Raw genomic sequence first — 21407 nt, 5'->3', positions numbered from 1 at the left:
TTAGTAATTAGCATATTGATGATCTTTTGCAACTTGCCTAGGGAAAAAGAACATGATTTAGAACGACGATATGAGCTGCTGAATCGGGAATTGCGGGCAATGCTAGCCATTGAAGGTAAGAGATGCCATGGCCGAATGAGGTGTTTGAGGTGTCAGTTGTCAAAGAGATTTAAAGAGTGTAATACACTTCTGGTCTCACTAGGTGTGGTCTGACTAAGGACCTACAGGAATTGCAAATAAATGCCTTAGAGTCAGAAACCAATAGTCATGTAAAACCTAAGGACCCTAATTCAGATCATCGTTATGCTTGCTATTAAACATAAAATTGTCTTATCTTTTGTCTGTAAGCTTAAATGTCCATTAAATGGAAAATATAACTAGTTAAATGATTTCATTTTACTATGTGCAAGTTAAAGAGGTTTGAGAAAGATCTATCATTTTGATTTTTCACATTCATACTCTAAATTTTACCTTAATATTTAATTGATGTCAACACAAATATGTAACTGTCCAGTCTGCTATAGTTCTTAAGATTCCAGCTCCTATTAAGTGAATAATCAGGCAAAGATTCCGGCATATGAGATAAATGCAACACTTTCACACTTTATATAAAGCTTTTAAATGAATTACATATATAGTAATCCTAAGCATGGTTCATAATATCAATAAACATCAGCTAGCTTAACTATGGCATTTACTATATATGCTTATTTTTTTTAAATTCTTACTATTTTAGAATGCTGTTCGCCTTATACCTCTTAGTTGAAAATGTCTTATAGTTCAAAGATGTCCACTTAAAAGCTAATCCTTTGGGCTCTGTAAAATGGACCTTTTGTCTAATCAATGCAAATTGATTTTCCTATTCTGTATTGACCTCTTAACACATGCATTGACTGTCCATTGTAATTTCTTTCTTCACCTGATAAGGTACCTGATCCATAAGAAGTCAATTCTAATTAGTTCAGAAACTGGGAATTTAAGTTTGTAAGAGAAATTCAAATGAAACCATATGTTTTAAAATATTTTAATTAAAATTGTTAGTAAATAAAATACATGCTGTTTATCTAAATAGTATCTTATACATTTATAGAAGTTTTATTCTTACTTTTATATTCCTAATATTTGATAAATATGACTAACAACATTTGTATGTCCTAATTTATAAATTAGATTTACTTTATTTAAAAGGCTTTCAGATAGCTAATTTCCTTCAAGTGGCTATCAAATTATATCACTAATAATGACTATAAAATTTGTCAAAATTATTTAAGAAGTTCTGTGAAACTTGCCACTGAATAAAATGCACAAATATACTAAATGGTATTTTTCCTCTTGCTATAATTTTTGTAGTCATGGTATAGTCTTAAAAGAGATTGGAAAGCTAAATAGTCATTTGAAAAGTAGGTATAGCAAATACTATTTATATGGTATATATATATATATATATATGTGTGTGTATAATATAAAATGTGTTTGTATATAGTATGTATAACTCATTATACAATTTATTCTTTATAGATTAATTATATATTATGCTCAATACAGAGTATTACAATGTTTAAAAATTTACTTTCTCATGTATAGTAAGTTAAATCAACCCTAAGATACAGCTTGATACAATACAGTTGACTTTTAAGGCAGATATTGCTTCTATCCCAAAACCAGTATTATTACCAAATAGTACCATCTTTAAAGGAGGGCCATAATACATATAAAACATCCCAGTTTCATTGGCCATCCTATCCCTATATAATAGACCTACAGTCTTAAATAATCTAACATTTTTCTGCCTGCTCCCCTTGTACACATGGAAGAGCAGTAGAAAGTAATATTTTTGAAGAAGAGAAAAAAAATTAATGTTTTTCTTTTCATACACCTTTAATACAATTGTTAATTTTTTGTGGTTTTGTTCTGTTTTATTTTTTAATTAATACTATTGTCCCATGTGTGATTGTGCCTTAAATCTCTCAGCCAGTTTCTGTTGCTAGTTGAGGGGCAAAAGAGACTTGAGGAAAGAAGCAGCCTGTTGAATACAAATAAAGACACTTTCTCAGAGAGAGGCCTGTCCCATTAGCCTGGGCAATATGTGGCCTGAGCTGTCCTAGAGTGATACTGAGCATCGTGATCATCAGTTCTTTGAAGACAGTATCCTCTGAGCCAGCCCTTAGAATGGACACACATTCAGTAGTCTTTCAGAGTGTTAAAACACCACAGAAAAACACATGAACAGGCAACACTAATTGGTTTTGTTTTGCTTTCCTTTGTTTTAAAGTCCCTTCCTCTTTTCTTTCCCATCTCTTCTACTTAGTAGCCATAAGATGGTTTTCATAATAAATAAACTAAAATATTTTTGAATAATCTACTACTGAAACCATTTACTAGGAGAAAAGCACAGAATATTAATAGTCATAGTCCAGTGAAAGAAGTATTAACAGCTTGGTTTGAGAGCAAAATAATAATAATAACATTCAATATATCCATTCTTCTGAGAATCCATAATCACTTTGGCCTTTTTTTTTTCCCTGAGGTGTTTTCATTGCAGGAGTTTCACTCTACTGAGCTAAGTTGTAGGATCCCTTAAGCTAACAAGCATCTTTCAGATACTTTTCCTATAGTTTTTCTGTTCCAGATTATTTAATGCCCCCTCAGGAAAGATAAATTCATTTCTGCACACATTGGGGTGGGCTTTTGGAAAGTGGTGTGTTCATTTTCTGCACAAGAAATGGATCTTCTCTAGGATTTTGTACATCTTGATTTATTCCTGGCTTAGAGTTTGAAGTGGGTGCTCTTCTAAAGGGATTTATGCATAGGTTCACTATTTTTGTAGTTATGGCTTATATGATAAGCTTTTTATATTTAAAATCAATATGTAATCCTGTGGAGGAGCTTATCCCCTAAAACCCCATTTGTAAATCTATTTTAGCTTTGTTACACAGCACAGCCACAGTCTTCCATAGATTGATTAGGTACAGCGGTAGAATCCTATCAAATGGCCTGCTCTGATGATGATGCAAACTCTTTCAGGATTGCTAGTTGACTGGAACTAAAGATAAGACTTGACTGCAATCCCCCAATGTGCTCTTTACAAAACTAGTGTTAATTTTCATCAAAGTGCCAGGCTTATTTATAGTGGCAAGGTTGAAGGTTTACTACAAGAACTTTAGGTCCTTTCTATTAAAGTGTTTATAGGTATTTCTTTTGCCTTTTTTCCAAGGTAATTATCAACTTCAGCAAATAAACTGAATCAGGGAATGAATAATTGGCCCTATATATAAAAAAAGAGTTTTTTAGATTAACAAAACAGCTCAGTGCAGATAGACATAAACAGAATCTCTTTATTTTAACACTTTGGCTCAAATGCAGCATCAAAACTTAATCCTATTTGTTGTGAGAGGATATGGCTTTTGTAGCAAAAGTACACTGGAATCTTTAAATTAATCAAAACCCACATTGTAGTCTGTCCAAGGCAAAGTCATTGCATCTAGCTAGCTGTTATAGGTGAGTAATCCTTTCTTAAAATGTATAACAAGTAACATATAAACTTACATTCAGGCTTTTAAAACATGACATTACATCTAGGTGAAGCTATTTAAAGAGGAATTTTTTAATTTTTAAATGTAGACCTTTGAACATACAAATGTGAATCTTGATCAATTTTAAAGGTGTTATCAAATTTTTTTAAATCATCAAAATAGTTTACTTAATTTCCCAAATTAGCATTCAAATATGTGTGTGAATGTGTATAAATTTACTCCTGTGAGAAAGCAAATCCAAAGTAAAAGTAGTTTTGCTAGTGTAAAATCTACTCACTGCGCATAGCTATTTTCTCCACAATTTGACTAATTATTTGTAGATAGATATTAATGTAGTGATGACACATTTAATATAAAAAAACCTATAAATTTATGCTGAAACAGTTAAAATTCTAATGTCAGTTAAATTTGTAAGATGATGAAAATTACCTAAATATTCATAATTTAAAAATGTTTTTGTTACAGTTATGTGAAATGTCAGCATTGAGCTAGGAAAAGGTTAAGATTTTTTAAATTATTCAATACTTAATGGATTAAAAATATAAAATTGTTTCCTCTCTTATCCATATTGTTAAAACCTTATTTTTAAAAAAGTTAAAGAAATATTGATATTTCTAATTATTAATTAAAACCTTAAAAGTGACTGGTCAAATATAGGGAAGGAATAATTTACTCAAGAAGATTATGTGTCATTAAAATTTATTTTTTCTTTAAAAAAATTTTGTAATTTTCAACTTAATTATATTTTTTAAGTTTACAGTGGAGAAATTTTATTTCCCAGTAGTAAAGCTCTTATCAAAATGTTTTGGAAGTAAAGAATTATAAATTAAGCTTATAATCAGAATGATTTCTTGAGGTTGGAAATGGAAAAATCCATATTCATCAAAATTGGTAATCTTAATAATTATAAAATTTAGTTACAAATCTTTTACAAATTTAGCAGGTTTTTCTCTGAGTTAATATTTCTAGAACTACAGTTACCTGAAATTAGACTAGATGACCTTTAAGATCTTTCCAACCTGGAGAGTCTATTAATTTATCTGCTGTGTAGAATGAAACTGATTAAGAACAAGAACCAGATTAGAAAATTGTCCAGCATTCCTGACCTCAGTTGCATTTAAATCCAAGGAATAAAATTGTGATAGATATGGCTTTTCTCCAGTTTTGCTGTTTCATTATTATTTTTTAAATTCTTACATTAAGAAAAAAACTTTCCATAGCAATAGTTTCTTTATTCCTCTCTATGCAATAGAATACTTCACTTCTTTTTAAATAAGAATGTAATGTGACCAATTATTTAATGTACTTATTTGTGATGTTTTGTATCGAATGTGGGTAATTAATATATGGCATGTTTAATATATATGTGTGTATGTATTCGAGCTTGTAATGAAAGGAATAGTGATAAAATAGAATAAATTATTCTAGCTTTTTGCTGCTATTCTAACCTTTATTGCATGATGATGCATCTAATTTTTAATTTGTAAATACAAGATAGAATTCCCTCTAGCTCCATTTGGTTTCATAAAGCTGCTGAGCAGTTTGCTGTCTTGAATAAATTTTGCTTTGGAGGGGGTCGGGGGGATTTGAACCAGCACATTCTTGTGTGGTTTGTGAAGATTCACATGGTAACCAGCGGTGTGCATTGTTGGGTTTATCTGAATAAGCACCAGCCATGTGAGTTTTAACATGATTGCCCAGGGCAATGGAGAGAGAAGAGAGAAACCAGAAAGGATTGCACTCCTCTCTGTTTTTTGGAAAGTGCATTTGCTGGGGGAGGGGGCTACATGAGTCAGTGGCCAGGGTATTTTTTTTTTTTAAGCTGGTGTCCTGTTTCCCTCTAGGTCCTCATTTGTTCGGCTATCTGCCTCATCATCTACTTCTTCTTTTCATTGTTTACCTTCCTAATGAGGGAGGCGGGGTAGACTGGGGGTTGATTGACAGCTACAAGCCCTTACAGTCTGGCCAGAGAGCAGTTGGCTTTGGTTTCAAAAGTGCTTTAAATGTTCGATTTGGTCCTGTTTTTATTAAACGAAACTGCTGCTCATCTTAAGGAAATTATCAGACCAGCAATGATGAGGAAATATATTATTGGGGCCTAAAACCGTCAAAAAACTGCCCCTTCCCATGGAAGGAGCACTGCCCATCGGATTTTCCAACCGGGGTTTCAAAAAGAAGTATGTAATTTTTCCTTTGCAAAAGTGCTTTGATTTGAAACCACGCAGCAAACCTCTCCAAAAGAAAACTGGCTGTGATGCGATCGAGAGCTGCAGTGTAATGTTGCAGAGCAAATTTATTTTTTACTTCAAAGAAAAATGCTAATTAGCCGATTCACTACTTTTAAAGTTATTGTGAAGCATATGGCGCCCAGTGTGAGATACATCCAACTGCTAAAATAGAGCGAAGAGGAAATTAGCGAAGAATGGGCTGTATGGGGTGAGCATGGGGGTGGGGGAGGAGGATAGGTTCTCAGGCAGATTCTCTAGCCTTTTCAGGGTGATTTTATCGCCCATCTCTGCTTCCCGCCTCCTCATTCACCCACATTCCCCCCTCACCGCTCGGGCCGACCTCTTCTGGGCCTCCAGCTCTCCCTCCCCCACTTTGGCTGACATCAGGTGCGCACCTCCGCTGGCCACCGGCGCACACCTGGTCTCTTGCAGGTTCCAGCCCAGCCCGTAGCCGTCTCCATCTACGGAAAATACTTAGAAAGTAGGTTTTAGGGGCGAAATCCTCATCACGACGGCCAAACTCTCCGTGAAACACTAGCTAGTGGCTCTGTAATATGGTTTGCAGAGAAATAAAAGGGAACTGGAAAAGGCGGGAAGGGGAGGGCCGGGTGGGGTGGGAGACCGGGTGGGTAAGGAGCCTCCCGTCCCCTGCAGACTGGCAGAAGACCGAGGCCCAGAAGCGACGCGAGCAGCTCCTGCTGGATGAGCTGGTGGCCCTAGTGGACAAGCGCGACGCGCTCGTCAGGGACCTGGACGCGCAGGAGAAGCAGTAAGTGGGCGGTGGGGTCGGGGTCGAGGCTCTGCCGCCTGCAGAGGGGCCGAGAAGTTTTCGGAAAGTTCAGTCCAGAGGTCCCGGGTGGGCCGGGGCAGCCTCCCGCTGGCCCCGCGAACCCCGTTCCCTCTGGGGCTCGGAATGCGGGGCGAGAGGAGAGTGCCGCTCTGCGCTCCAAGAAGAAAAATAATTTGGTTTCCTGTTTGACTTCCAGGGCCGAAGAAGAAGACGAGCATTTGGAGCGAACTCTGGAGCAAAACAAAGGCAAGATGGCCAAGAAAGAAGAGAAATGTGTTCTGCAATAGAAGCCAGACCAGAATCTTGACCAACATTTTATTAGCCTTGGGTCCCCAGACCAGAAAAAGTCATTCTCGTTGTTGATTTAAAACTTTTAACATTTTGTTTGGCTGGATTGTACTTCTTTACCACTACCACCACCTCTTTTCCTCCTTTTTTTCCAGACAGTGTACAGAACTCCGAAATAGCTTTGTTTAAGGATTGTGTGTGTGTGAGTTAATCATTTCCTTGAAATCATGTAAAATAGATTGCACAGACATCTTGTGAGTGATTGGTATTAGGAGTGTTCAAGAAACTGTTCAAAGAAGAAAGAAAAGAAAACTCTTCCCTCATTATTTTCCCTCATTTTTTGATGGAGAAAAATTTTAAAACATTTTTGTTGTTGTTGTTATTGTTAATAGCATAATGAGGGGTGGGAGGGGGCTTAAGAGGGAGGGATAAGGATAAAATGTCATGAATGATTTTTTTCCAGTCCTGCCATATGTAACACTGAGTCTGTTACCTAAATTTTATAGTTAGATCATCTTCAATTTACTTATTAAACTGTGTTCTATTTACCAGTGGGATTTTCTGCAGTTGTTTTGCGTTTCACTATGAAGATAATAGGGTACTTCTCCTCTGCTTTCTTCGGAGGATGGCCCTTTAACGTAGCCTGAAACAAGTCCTGTGATTTGAAGTGAGCTGTAAGGATGGGACTAATTGACATGCATCACTTTACAAAGACAGTCTTATCATTTGAGAATGCGCCATCTTTTTCTCTGGATAATTATTTATTACATCTAGCTTGGTTCCTACATTTTGTTGGGTCTCAAAATTGGCTCAAGAATGGTGTTAATATTTATTCTGTATTGATAAAAGTCTGTCTTGCCATTATGAGTAAATCCTCCAATTAATATTTTCTTCTCTAGCATAGCACTGTCATTTTTTTGTGAAAATGGTTATCTGTTTATTTATTACAATACTGAGTCATATATAAATTTTCAATAAAAGCAGAAACTTTCTTACCTTAAACACTGCTGCTACTTCTTTGCAATGAAAACTTGAGAAGTTTTTGTATTCATAAGACTTTTCATGTGGAAAAATGGTCCTCTTGAATGCAGGGCAGGATACTGGTCTGTATTTGGAGCTGAATAAGTTTACACCACCCCAGAGGGGCCCTGCTGACACACGAATGCGAATTGAAAAGCAATTAGTCATATTTTCTTAAGCAGTGTAAACTATCATCTTTTAGAGGGTCCTCTCTTAACGATTTGAGATTTGTGATTCCACAGCACTGAAAAAAATGTAATTTTCCATTGTTATAATTTTGCACTCATATGAGGAAGAACTATGACTTCTGATAACCGGCAAGACTGTAGATGCCGAAGTGAAAGGAAGAGGGTTATTGTTGGAGGGGAGGAGGAGGGTAAGTGTGTGCAGGTGTGTGTGTATGAGATGAGGGAAAGGGAACTTTCAACCAGAAGTTCTAAGCTACAGAAAAAACTGGCGATTTTATGGTAGTTTCCATCACTCCTCTACAGAGGTGTCTTGAAACAAAGAAAGCTCGTTCAACAAGTCTGGAGACAGAGAAAACAGTCCACTAGCATTTATACGTTAGCCTAGATCATACATACATATATACACGTATACATATATGTACATATACAGACAAATATTTATACCAATACACACACAAATTCCTTTCGAAAACTATGCAGCCGCCAGTCTTTCAAAATGATAAAACCTTCCTACGGTAGAATTTCTTCACGACAAGGATTTTAAGAAGTTATTGAAAAGTTATCAGAACTAAATGAAATCGGGTATTTGCCGTCTTTATTAGAGCAGGAGAGCAGAGGGAGCTACCGCTTCCTGGGGGGAAGCTCTCAGAACCCGGCCCTAACCCCCGGGAAACCGGCAGACGAAAACCATCAGCCCGGAGCAGCCTGGGGCTTGGGTGACCGGCGTCACCCACTCCATTTACGCAGGATTCGGATTCGGGGAACCTTCCCTCTCGCGGAGCCTCGCAGAGAGGCGGCTCCCCCAAGCCGCTCGCGACCTGCCAAGTGACAATCCTTCGCTAGCCCCAGATTTGTTGCCCGTCTCCCTGCCCCTCCTGCCTCAGTCCCGAGCCTCGCGGGGTTTCCATTGGGCTGCTCTGTGGCGCCCGCACGCCCCGCAGCGGCGGCGGAGCGCGGCCCCCGGGGACCATCGGGGTCAGGCCCGCGGCGAGGGCGCCGCATCCCGATTTCGTCGCGTGGTGCCCAGAGGCTGCCTCCCGGGCGCAGGCGCGAGCCCAGCACGCCTAGAGGCCGGCAATCCGAAAGCCCGCGCGGCGGCAAAAGAAGCTGTGGGCCCGGGGGTCGCCGAGGAGGAGGAGGAGGAGGAGGAGTGTTGGCAGCGGGCTGGCTTGGGCACAGCCCGCGGGCCAGTGCAGAACTTCCGCCCCTGGCCAGGATCCCAGGGCCCCGGAGCCAAACCCCTCCCCCTGTCCCAAGTGTCCTCCAGAGTCTGGCCCGGCCTCGAGGTCACCTGGATGCTAAAGCCAGGGCCCAGCTCCCACGCCCCCTCCCCGGCCCGGGGCCCTCGAGCTGAGTCCACAGGCCCTCCCCGGGCGAGGCCCCCTCTTCCCCTCCCCGAGCTGCGGCCGTTGCTGGAACGGTCGAGGCTTCTGGCCCAGCGTCTCCCACCTGGATATTTGCCTAGCGACGGCCGCCTCAGTCCTTTACGCCACATACAAGAAACTTTCATCTCAGTCTCCCCCGTCTCCACTCTCCTCCCTCTCCCCTCTTCTCTCTTTTTCTTCTCTTAATCCCGGGGTTTTATGGGTTGAGCATTAAAAAAATTCGCCTGCAATTTGGGATTAGATAAATACTCTCATTAGGGGGGAAAAAATCGTGCTACTTGATACCTCCCAACTTCCCCGAGACCGCGGCAGCATCTGGAACCGAGAGCGCCCGGCTCCCGCTTGGCGGGCCCTGGGGACCGCCTGAGCACATTCCAGCGCGCACTGCCGCCCCACCTCGCCGCGCCGGACCTCGGCCCAGCGCCGCAGCTGCAGGCCAAACGGGGCCGGGAGGAGGCGGGAGTGCGAGAGTTTGCGGGACTGGGACAGGGCACGCACCCAGGCCTGGGAGGGCTAACCCAGGCACACAGCGCACAGGCCCCGGCCGGGGTAGCGCCGGGCTACGGACGCAGTGCCGCCGAAGCTCACCCCAGGGCGCCGGCATACTCTTCCCCCTCACACTAGTGCGCTCCAGCCCGCGCCTTTCCCCGGAACCGAAAGCGGGGGTGTATTTCGTTTTTTTCCTTAAATCTCTGCACATTTCGGGGACTCGGAGTCCTGGGCCTCGCGGACTATTCCCTGCGGGGGCCTGCGCGAGCCAAAGGTGTGTCCCCGCTCGGGTCAGCGCTGCGCTCTGCGCAGTTTCTTTTCCTGTTAAGTCTTTTTCTTGTTCATGTTTTTACTTTTCTCCCGTTCTTTTATTGTTTTCTCTCTCTCTTTCTCTCCCTTTTGTGAATGGGCCGCGGTGTCTTTGTTCTGGAGAGAAGCGCCCGTGTCGCCGACTTTTGTGAACCAGAGAAGGATCTTGTAAAACCTTTTCTCCTTCATACTTCCCCACTCCCACCCCTCCTCTTTTGCCCCTTTGATTAGATGTTCCCTCATCGTCAAAAAAAAAATGTAATTTCGTTAGCCTGGCGGCCACTTTCTTTGAACATTAGCTCGCTTTCAGCTCCAACTTCAATTAGAAGGAGTTGATTTTGAGAGATCAACAAAAGGACCGACCAAAGCCTTATTAAAGGTCCTAAGAAGATCTCCCGGGTTCTTTGAGAAGCAGTTAAGGAAACAGTGTGCCCTCCATCATATTCTGTTACCGTATTTTATTCGGACTCCAAAGGAAAGTGTCGCTTGGGGGAGGGGGAAGCACTTTGAAGAGCGGCGGCCGCGGCCCCTTTTCACTCAGCGGGCTCCCCCTTCCTTCTCCTCCACCTCCTCGCCCCGCGCCTGGTCCGCTCTCGGTGCCCGACCTTGCGGCCCCGCAGCGCCCGCGCTCCCCACCGCGAAGCGCCCGGTGGCTCCTTGACTCGCCCTCACACTTACTCCTGTTCAAACTTTTCACTCCGCCTGTTGAGGTGGAGGGGAGGGGGGATTAGGAAGAAGCGGTAGGAATTCCTCGAAAGGGAGTAAAGTGCCTAATATTCAGGAGGAGGTGCCATTTAAAAGAATTGCCTTACTCAGTGTTGGGGCGAAAACACTTTTCTTTTTGCGCTTTGACAAGTCCATCCAGGTAGACGTGTTTGAGAAGTTTGTTCGATTGGGAAATGGGCTTCGCCAGTACGAACGATCCGGGGAGATCGCTTCAAGGAGGCTCCTGCGGCATGTGGAAAAGAAATTGAGGGCAGGGGTCTGTGGCCACGTTTTCCACCAAATTGTCCCTTGTAAAAGGAGAACGGGAAGGAGACAGTGTGAAAGAGAAAGTTTCCTATCCAAACCTTTCGATTCAGAAGTAGAGTGTGTGTGTAAGGGAGAGGGGACTCTGCGCTCCAACATTTCAAAAGAAGCGTTTAGGATTTGCAAACACCTTTCGTGGGGACTGGGAACACCAGGAGACGCCGAAGAGCAGGTAAGTGGCCATGCCTCCCCTGCGGGTGCTGCTCGCAGGCGCGGGAGTCCTGAGGCGCCGAGGCGGGATCTGCGCACTGGGAGCTGCTCCCGCGCTCAGCAAAGTAGCCTGTGCCAGCACGAGCCGCCCGCGGCGTCCCTCTGCGGATGGTGGCGCGGTGGATGAAGACACTGGGGCCCGCGGCGCCGGGAGAGGGGACGGGGGCCCGCTCCCCTCCAGCCCGCGGCTCCCAGGTCCTCGCGCCCACCGGGCCGCCGAGCTGGGTGGCGCGCGGGAGAGCGAGAACCGGTTCTCCAGCACCTCGCCTCCTTCTGCCACTCCCTCCAGGGCGCCAAAAGGGCGAGAGAAGGGCGGGGAGCCCCGGGGCGGCCTCGGGACCGGCGTCCCCCTCCACGGCCTGGGCTCCCGCGCTGCGCTCGTCTTCCTCGCGTCGCTCTGCGCCGCGTTTGCCGCCAGTCGAGCCCCGGAGTTAGCGCGCGACCGGGGCGGGGCGGGCGGGCGGGCGGTGAGGGCGGGGTGCAGGGGGCGGGGGAGGGCGGGGGCGCGCGGAGGTAACCCCCGGCTCGTGCTGCCATTGCCCGGCTCCCTGTCACTCAGCCTGCGCGGGGCCAGGGATTGGCAGCCTAGCCCGGTTACGCACTCACCTCGCGTTCACATACCCGGGGAGGGCATTAGAAAGGTGATCAATCTTCATCAGGCTACATTTCCAATCACCTAAACAACCCGGCCAGACAAGCCACTCCGACAAGGTAAATCGCTTGATTTATTTAGTTTCCGAAGTGCCTCTGCGGGGCTTCCCCAGCCCCCACCGCCTCCACGCTGCACGGAGTGCCACGGCAACCTCGAGCCACCTCCCAGCTCTGCCCCTCTCACCCCCACCCTCCTCCTTGCGGCCCCTCGGCGCGGTCCTGGGCGAGGCAGTGTCTCGGGAGCGTGTAGGGCTTTGCAAACAAAGTGTGTGTATGAAATAAAGTGAAACCTGGAGGGACACGCACAAAGCCACTGGAAAGAAAGAGAAAGGGAGGAGGGAAGTTGGGGAAAGAAAGAAATCCGGGGGTCCTAGACCAACCGCCCAACCCGGCGGGTAATTCCTGTGCTGCTCTGTTTTGCAGGTTGGCTGCCCGGAAGGTCCGTGTGAGGGTGCGAGGTAGATGGTGAGCGGCCCCGGCAGCTGAGGGCAGGTAAGGAGAAAGCCGGGAGCCGCCCGGGACTCTGGGAATGCGTCGGTTGTTCTTGCCTCCCCGTCCTCAAACGGGTCCCCGCTTCCCAGGTCCCCGGCACGTGGGCGGGGCTGGGAGGCGACCTGGCTCCCCTCTTGCTGCGCTGAGGACCCCGGAGCTCTGCTGCGGCCCCGCGCCCCTCCCCCGCCTCCTCCGAAGTAACCGAGCTGAAGTGCTAAGTTTGAAGAAAGTCTGAAAACTCACGCAGCAGCCTAGATGAGTCGCCGCGGCTGATTCCCATTCTCCTTCGGCCCCAGAGCCCAGGCTCTTTCCCTTCTGTCGCCTTCCCTGCAAACTAGGTTCTCCCGGCCCAGGTCCCATGGGGACGGGAGCGGGAGGCTTCTTTAGCTCTAACTTCTTTCTTTCCCTAAACTCTCTAGCCCGGGTCCCAGGTCTGCTTTGAGTTCCTTGAAGCGGGGTAAAGCGACAGGTCCTCTGGGGTCTCAGTCCCACACCCCCAGCGCCACTTCCTGACCCCTGATTGTAGCGCCTCAGTTTGGGGGCAGCTGGGGAAGCCAGGCGTCGACCTTCCAGCCCGGGTCAGAGCGAGCTACGCCCCAGAGGCCTAGTTCTCTAGTCTCGATCGGGTCCTGCGGCCGCGGGTTCAGCTAGTAGGATAGGCGGGGAGCGCACCGGACCTGCTGCACTCAGGCCTCCCAAATCCGCCAGACACTTGGGGCGCTGGGCAGGTCACCTTTTAACCCCGGCCGGGACCCCATCGTCCGCAGCCAGGACCGGCTTGCGTTGACGAAAAACGGCCTGCGGCTGTGGCGAGGCGCCGGTGACCTCGGGCGGCGTCTTAGAACCGCCACCTGTACAGTGACCCTTTCTGGTCGCCTCTGCGGGACCTGGCCTTGAAACTGTGGTCGAGGTGTGGGTGGGATTCCGGGTAAGCAGTCTTTCAGCGGCTGGGCACAGAGAAGTCAACTGGAAGGGCGGCTGTAGGCTCTAGGGCCGGGACCCAGCCGAGGAGACTTTGGCAGGTCGCACTCTCCCAAGTGGGCAATGCGTCCTGGAGAGGCTCAGGTGCCGCTAGCCCTCCGCAGTGCCTCACCTGGGCTCTCCGGAGTCTACCTGTGCGTCCCACTTTCAAAGACGTTTGAAACAACGCCTCATGCTCTGGATCTCCTGCCGCCTGGGGGCCGAGCAAATGTTTTCTTGTGCGATGTGAGGCCCGTTCCCACCCGACCAGAATTTTGCCTAGTCTTAGCCGACTCTGCGGTTCAGGCTCTGACCTCCCAAGCTTGGCCCTGATTTTAACCTCTCCTCACTCCTAGTGTCGCCCTATGAGTGTCTGGCCCATTCCAAGCCCGAAAAGAGGAGATCATGATCCAACTATTTTACTTTTCAAAGAAGCTGTGGTCTTTGGGCTAAGGCCTTATAGAGCCGAGTTGACCGCCCTGTACAGTTCCATAACCGGCGTCCCCTCCCCATCCTGTGACTCCTTGCCTCGGACAAGACCAGGAAGCCGTGATGGCTGGGAGTGACGGTTTCCGTGTGTCTCGTGTCTCCATAGGCCGGGCCCCCAGACGCAACAGAGCTTGAAGGACTGCGCAGTGGGAGCCCCGCACTGCGCCCGGCCCCGGCCCCCTGGATCCTTCGGGGCGCCTCCACCCAGCTGTTAGCATGATGTCTTACCTCAAACAACCCCCATACGGCATGAACGGGCTGGGCCTAGCCGGGCCGGCTATGGACCTCCTACACCCCTCCGTGGGCTATCCGGGTGAGCACCGGCCCCCGCCCCCGGCCCCTGCAAATCTTGGGGATCCCCAGCCTCCCGGGTTTAAGCACAAACTTTGTCGTGGATCGGCCCAGGGAACCGGTTGCCTAGTCTGCTTACGGTGCAGGACACGCTGCAGGCTCGCAGGGCAGAATCGCGGGTCGGTGAGGATGGCCGGGGCGGCGAAAATGTGAGACGTGAGCCCTCCTTGCCTGGCCACACGGGCACCTTGTCTCCCGTTGTGCTCCCACTGCCAGCACAGGGCGCATTTACCCACGGATTCGATTTCTCATGGGTGGTGTGTGTGCGTGCGTGTGTGTGTGTGTGTGTGTGTGAGAGAGAGAGAGAGAGAGAGAGAGAGAGAGGGAGAGAGGAAGGATCTATGCCTTTCCCCCCAACATTGAATGAGGAATATGGACACTTGCTAGGCTCTGAGAGGAAAGGCCGAGCTTGCCTTATGCAAAGCGACTGGCTGAGCTGAGGAGGGGGGATTCTCCCTCCCTAATTAAACTGTCCTCTAGACGGGTGGCCTGCACCAACTTTTGCACTGTTGATGTGGACAACTTGAGCAGAATCCTGGCTGTCTTTTCTAGGTTCCACTTCTTCACCCCCATTTTTTCCCTCGGAAAGTGTTTTCCAGGACGTGTTTCTGCACACCCCTTCCCCACCTTCCAGCCAGGGAGAGTGTTGGGAGGGGGGCAGTGAAGGAAGAAAGATTGTATAACTTCTCTTCCTTTCTTAACCTCTGAGAGGCAGGGAAGGGGGCAGTCCTGGAGTACCGGAGACACTGGCTCCCAGTCGCTCACACATGCAGTTTCTCCCACCTGTGGCTGTCAGGCTCGGCCTCTCTGGGGAGTTGTTTTTGCTCGGAGCTCGGCTTTCTTTTGCAACGGCCTGGTTCAGAGCCTGCCTGGGGCCGGTCCGCGTCCTCTAGCGCGAGTCCGCGTGGCCACCACTGACCCGACGCGCCCCCGCGTTTCCCCTCAGCCACCCCGCGGAAGCAGCGACGGGAGCGCACCACCTTTACGCGCTCTCAGCTGGACGTGCTCGAGGCACTCTTCGCCAAGACTCGCTACCCTGACATCTTCATGCGCGAGGAGGTGGCGCTGAAGATCAACCTGCCAGAGTCCAGAGTCCAGGTGCGCGCGCTCGCGGGACTTCAGGGTCGGGGGTGGGGTGCTGGGGCTGGTTGGAGAGGGCCTGGGAATGGGGGTCTGGTGTCGGGGCGGGCTTACAGGCTGGGTAGCCCCTCTCAGACTCCCCCTAGCGCTGGGCCGGGCCTGGCAGAGGGGCCAAAGTTAGAGGAGCTAGCTTAGAGCCCTGGATTCCGCCATTGGCCCCGGGGCGCCTTTGCTATCCAAAGTGCTTTTTAGGATTGCCGGAGGACAAGCGAGGCTCCCGAAGGTAACGTGCCCTGAGAGCCCGACACTTGCCCCTGCCTCTTTGGCCGCCCCAGGACTTGGCAGTTTCCTTCCGGGTCCTGAATTCTTCCTCCGCCCTTGCCTTGTATCCCGGGGATCCTGGAAATAGAAGAGTGGGGCTTGGCCAGAGCCTGGTGCCCTGTCTGGGAGTGCGCCCCACGGGTGGCGCCAGTTTGATTAGACATTTCCTTTGCCCGGAGAGGATGCCGAATGCAAAACCTGGCTACCAGCTTTGCTGTTTCTGTTTTTGCGCTGAAAGGGACCCGAAAATACTGTTCGGATTATAACTCAGAACTCTCCTCAAAGGCCTTTTATCTTGCCTTTTTCCCCCCAGAGGCTCGAGAGAACAGGAATGCCATGTCTTGTACCGGGGCCTTCCAGGAGGACTGAGAACTTTATGACTGTCCTATTTGGTTCCCCACTTGGAGCCAAGAAGTCCAACGAAATTCTGCCCAGGCTTCCTTCCCTAGTCCCCCGAGTACTGCCTCTGTTCAGCCTCCTGGCCTTGCTCCTGCTCCCATCCAAATTCTCGCCCTGCCCAGCACCTGACCTGCAGGGGCGGAGGGGCTCCGGCCCCAAACTCGGGGACTGTCCCCCACTCCGCGGCCTGCTCTGTGCCTCTCCGCAGTTTACTGAGCTCTATTCATAGAAGACAGGGCCTCCAAACATACATAGGTCTGTTGGGAAGCAGCCAACAGCATCAGTTTAGAGATGGCTGAACTTCTGGCTGGACAGACACAAATGTTCCGCCCTCCGGCAGAGTTGCGCCGGGGGTGGGGGGGAGTGCACATCCCTACTTTGCCAGAGGAGGGTCTTTGAGCAGAAGGATGGGGGAGGGTGGAGGAGCAGGGAATGCAAGGTCTGGCCGGGTCGGAGATAGGGAGGGGAGGAGGCGTCGATAGGAGAGGGATGCGGATCCTAGGCCGGGTGTTGGTCCAAGGGGCGGGGGAGTGGCAAGTTCTACTCTCCCCCTGACACACTCTCCCCCACCCGGCCCGCTGCAGGTCTGGTTCAAGAATCGCCGTGCCAAATGCCGCCAGCAGCAGCAGAGCGGGAGCGGGACCAAGAGCCGCCCAGCCAAGAAGAAGTCCTCCCCGGTGCGGGAGAGCTCGGGCTCCGAAAGCAGCGGCCAGTTCACGCCGCCTGCTGTGTCCAGTTCCGCCTCGTCCTCCAGCTCCGCATCGAGCGCTTCGGCCAACCCGGCGGCTGCAGCGGCTGCAGGCCTGGGCGGGAACCCGGCGGTGGCAGTCCCGTCGTCGTTGAGTACGCCGGCTGCCTCGTCCATCTGGAGTCCGGCTTCCATCTCGCCCGGCTCAGCGCCCGCTTCCGTGTCGGTGCCCGAGCCTTTGGCCGCGCCTAGCAACGCATCGTGTATGCAGCGCTCGGTAGCCGCAGGCGCCGCCTCTGCCGCAGCCTCCTATCCCATGTCCTACGGCCAGGGCGGCAGCTATGGCCAGGGCTACCCCGCGCCCTCCTCTTCCTACTTTGGCGGCGTGGACTGCAGCTCATATCTAGCGCCCATGCACTCGCACCACCACCCGCACCAGCTCAGCCCTATGGCACCCTCCTCCATGGCTAGCCACCATCACCACCATCCCCACGCGCACCACCCGTTGAGCCAGTCCTCAGGCCACCACCACCACCATCACCACCACCATCACCAGGGCTACGGCGGCTCGGGGCTCGCCTTCAACTCTGCCGACTGCTTGGATTACAAGGAGCCTGGCGCCGCCGCCGCTTCCTCCGCTTGGAAACTCAACTTCAACTCGCCTGACTGTCTGGACTATAAGGACCAAGCCTCATGGAGGTTTCAGGTCTTGTGAGCCCAGGAGTGGGAGGAAGAGAAGAAGAAACGCAACTACCTGCGCCCTCCGTGGTCCCCGTCCAGTTGTTGCTGCTGCTGCTGCTGCACTGCCCGCCTTTGCCTCGGCTTTTCCAGACCTGAAATTTCATGCTCCCAAAAGATGCCCATTGCTGCACTGCCGCCCTCATCTTTGTGCCACTTGCTTGGGGGATGTGCAAACCCTGCCCACCCCTTGGAAGAGGGGACCGGTGCTTCGGCTTGGCCCACAAGTTCTATATGGGAGAGCTGTGTGCTCCCCTCCTCAACCCCTAACGAACTCCTAAGTCACCATCTTCTAGTCTTTCTGGACAGTTATTATGCGCTTGCAGCCTTCGGAGGCTCTTCGCTCTGACTTGCTGTTTGAGCCCTACACTTTAATTTATTCTTTCTGGACACTGGAGTCACTAACTGGCATGTGTCTGCCTGTTGGAGTGCACCCATACTCTACTCCAAATCAAAACAACCACTAAGCGTTTCTCGCGTGCAGACTGCCGCCCCTTCAGCTGCCCTAAGCCCCGCTCCCCGCCTGCAGACCAGAGCTTCCCGGCGTTTCCTCCTCCCCAGCCGGATGCGCTGGGACGAGGCCCGGAGGGAGGAGCGCACCCATAGCCTCTCGCGCACAGCCCCGCCCTGCGTAGAACTGGCTCAGTCTTCCGCTTCGGCGGGAATGCTGTATATAGTCAGGTCCGTTCCAGGGACCACTTAAACTTTTTAGTTGCTGTTGGTTGAACTGAGCATATCTCGTCTTAGAGTCCAAGAAATAGAACTTTAAGATATATACAGCATATATATATACACATATATATATAACAAAAGCAAAAAATATTTTCCCTCTGTCCCCTTTCCTCTCTTCCTCAAACGATGGCGCTTTTACTTTTTCAGTTGTTGCAAAGCTTCCCTGCCCTCTCACACCTTCTCCCTCTGTGTATTTATTAAAGAGAATCGTTTGGTTTCAGGAAGCTGCGCGCGGAGGATCGGGAGGGTCTGGTAGTGTGAAGGCAAGAGCCAAGTCAGGGTACAGGGGAGGGGGCTAGTCTGGGCCGGGGCGCAGGACTGAGCCCTTCACCAGGTCTAAGCACAGGGTCGCAGTTCCAGTTAAGAGATCAAAACCAAAAGAAAACAAAAAATAAAAATAAAAATACAGCATTATGGAAAAACAAACAAACCCAGGCCCCAAACCCCGGTTCCAATTCCTCTGTCGGCTTCTCTCTCTTTAAACAACCCTGTTTTGTCTAGTGAGTTTTTAGTGCACCTTCATTCTCCGAAATCTGCGGAGGACCCACGCCTGTATATCAGTTTTGGCTTTGGCCTTTTCGTCCAGTAGGTGGGAAAGTAATTTGTAAATTTGATTTGTCCGATGTGAAGATCGCAAATTACTTGTTGAAATGTAAGGCAGTCCCCTTCCGCCCCCTTTATCTACATTATTTCCCGAAAATAAATGCAAATTAATGAACGGCTTGTCAGTGTTGCTCTTCTGCTTCCAGCCCAGGTCCTGGTCTTGGGTGGGTGGAGGGGACTAAAAAGAGGAACCCCCCCGTGTTAATAACCCGCGTGTTAATAACCTGTGTGAAGCTGGAGGCCAAAAAAATGCTCTCCTAGGGAGGGTCCCCCCTCCCGGTCAGCCCGGCCTCTTCCCCCAGGCGTTTTGACCCCGTATCCCCTCTCGCCATCCAGGACAGAGACAGGTGTCAGGACTCAATTCCCGAAGCAATTCCTTTCTCTTCAGAGGCAGGAGCCTGGCACTGATTTCTTCACCCTAATTGCCTGCACCAGAAAGAAGAGGGGGAGGGGAAGAGGGTCGGGAGGCGGGAAAGGATAGGTCTGTAATGCTCTCAGAGCTGAGCCAAAAAGGAAAAGAAAACAAAACGACAAAAAACCGATCCGTGTCTTGCATGTTGGCAGCAGACGACCTTCCTTTCTGCTGAGCTGTCCCCGGTGGCTTCACGGAGGCCGGGGGAATCCGAGTCATCCCTTCCACGTGCTAAGATGTCCCTTTAAACCCTCAGACCCTGCCAGAAGTAGCCAAAATATCTTTGTTCGTATTGCTAAGTTTCTTTAAAACGCAAACACAAAATCTAGAAAAGTCGATAGGGACGCGTTTCACTTTGGCAGGGGAAGACGACTCCTGGCTCACACAAGGGGGTTCGGAAGGACGGTTCCACCTTCCCCTGAGGAAGACAGGGGTAGGGGTGGGGATGGGGTGAGATGATCCTCCAGAAGACCTAGAGTCCATACTCTGGTCTGAAACCTCCTGGGTGTAAGGTCCAGAAGCTGCTCAACTTGTCCATGGGCGGGAAGGAAATAAGGAAACAACGAAAAGTTTCCTGCGAAGTGACCGACACACCCTATTCTTTTCATTCCGTGTAAGACTTGAGAACACAACGTGAGGCCGGGTTTGGAGAATGACCCCCTCCTCCAGGGTCCCGCGCCGAGCTAGGTCTCAGTGCTGCAAGCCCCGACTGGAGGGAAGCCCTCTCGGCCGCGTTTTCCCTCCGGACTCAGTAGGCCCGTCTCGGACTCCGTAGGCCCGTCTCGGACCCCGTAGGCCCGTCTCGGACTCCGTAGGCCCACGCCTTCCCACCCAACAAGCCCAATATCCCCGACTACTTAAAGGCCCGAGGAGGGCGCAGCCACTGCCCCTCCCAGCCTGGCCCTGCGGCGCTACCGGTGGAGGGCGACCCAGCGCGCCGGTTCGGTGTGCGCCGGGGCCCCTGGAATGCGGGGCCCACACGTGCCAGGGAGTCCCGGCCGGCGCAAAGAGGCTTCCAGCTCGCGCGGCACAAGCCTGGGCACCGGGGCTTCAGGGCCTACCGGGCGCCCTCCTCAGCCGACCCTGCCTGGCCTTCCCCAGGGCCGCCCTGGTTCACGCAGCCGCCGCCAAGGCCGCTCGAGGTTCTGGGCAGCCTCCCGCCACAGCTCCCTGAAGCGGGTTCTGTGCGGCCCAGCGGTTCTCTTGGCTACGCGGTGGAATGAAACCACGAGATTCGGCTCTGCACCCGCTCGGACAACCGTGTGCCCTCCGGAGCAAGGTACTCAACCCCCTGGGGCTCAATTACGTCGCATTTGTTATTTGGCCCAACTCTGTCGGGGTTGTTCCAGAACCTCACACTTTGGGCCGAGGCTGCGGGCACTTAGGTGAGACGCATCCCCGTGGCCTGGCCCCTCGGCGGCTTCCAGAAGCTTCGGTGCCCACGTACTCAGACAGACGGGGACCAGCGGCCGGGCGCACGGAGGCCCGGCAGGAGTTCCCGCCCGGGGGACTAGGCCTCGAGAAGAGGCACGTGCTTCTTCCAGGGCCTCCCAGCCTGTGCTGAGGCCCCGCGGCGCTGAGTGGAAACCGGGAGCGAGAAGGCCCTGGGACAACTCAGGCTGCCGGGACGCGGGAGCTCGGGGGAGCGGGGAAGGTGCGTGGCCGTGGCGGGGGCGGCCGGAAGTGGCCGGACTGGGTGGGGGCGCCCAAGCGGCGCCGAGTGCAGGCGGCGGCGGCGGGAGCGCGGCAGGTCCTTCCGGGCCACCTGTTACAGGCAGGTTCTCTGAGAACCGCCCTCAGCTCGCCATTCTTCTGAGGGAAGAGGTTTGTTTGGGTTTTGGTGTTAGAGACACAATGGAAGCAACTAGAATTGAAGCAATTTAAGGAGATTAAGCAACTTCAGAACACTTAGCAACGTTAAGACGTCAACAGTTTTGTTCCTTTTAGTGCTCAACGAAATCTTCATGTTTTCTACTCATGGTTTGTGTTCTCTGCTCAGACTCTGGGGGCAAAAAAGCCTAC

The 21407-nt window shown here is 50.3% G+C and overlaps 2 protein-coding genes across 10 annotated transcripts in view; both read left to right on the top strand.

Moving 5' to 3' along the window:
• Positions 1-7886, top strand: part of EHBP1 (EH domain binding protein 1) — a 559191-nt gene extending 551305 nt beyond the window's left edge. For all 9 annotated transcript variants that reach the window (XM_079941625.1, XM_079941630.1, XM_079941629.1 and 6 more), the window contains 3 exons: positions 42-115; positions 6416-6530; positions 6748-7886. In XM_079941625.1, coding sequence (XP_079797751.1) covers positions 42-115; positions 6416-6530; positions 6748-6838 — 280 coding nt within the window. In that variant the 3' untranslated portion in view covers positions 6839-7886. The remainder of the gene's footprint in view (positions 1-41; positions 116-6415; positions 6531-6747) is intronic.
• Positions 7887-14219: 6333 nt separating this feature from the next.
• On the top strand, positions 14220-17615 carry OTX1 (orthodenticle homeobox 1; the record flags this gene model as incomplete). Its single annotated transcript, XM_079940849.1, has 3 exons — positions 14220-14374; positions 15359-15510; positions 16797-17615. The coding sequence occupies exons 1-3, from the start codon at positions 14278-14280 to the stop codon at positions 17613-17615; spliced, it is 1068 nt and encodes a 355-aa protein (XP_079796975.1). The 5' UTR covers positions 14220-14277.
• Positions 17616-21407: the final 3792 nt, after the last annotated feature.

The sequence above is a fragment of the Stenella coeruleoalba genome (assembly GCF_951394435.1).
Source record: "Stenella coeruleoalba genome assembly, chromosome: 13".
NCBI classification, from domain to species: domain Eukaryota; kingdom Metazoa; phylum Chordata; class Mammalia; order Artiodactyla; family Delphinidae; genus Stenella; species Stenella coeruleoalba.
Note: the sequence above shows the minus strand (reverse complement) of the source record. Positions and strands in the feature narration are given on the sequence as shown.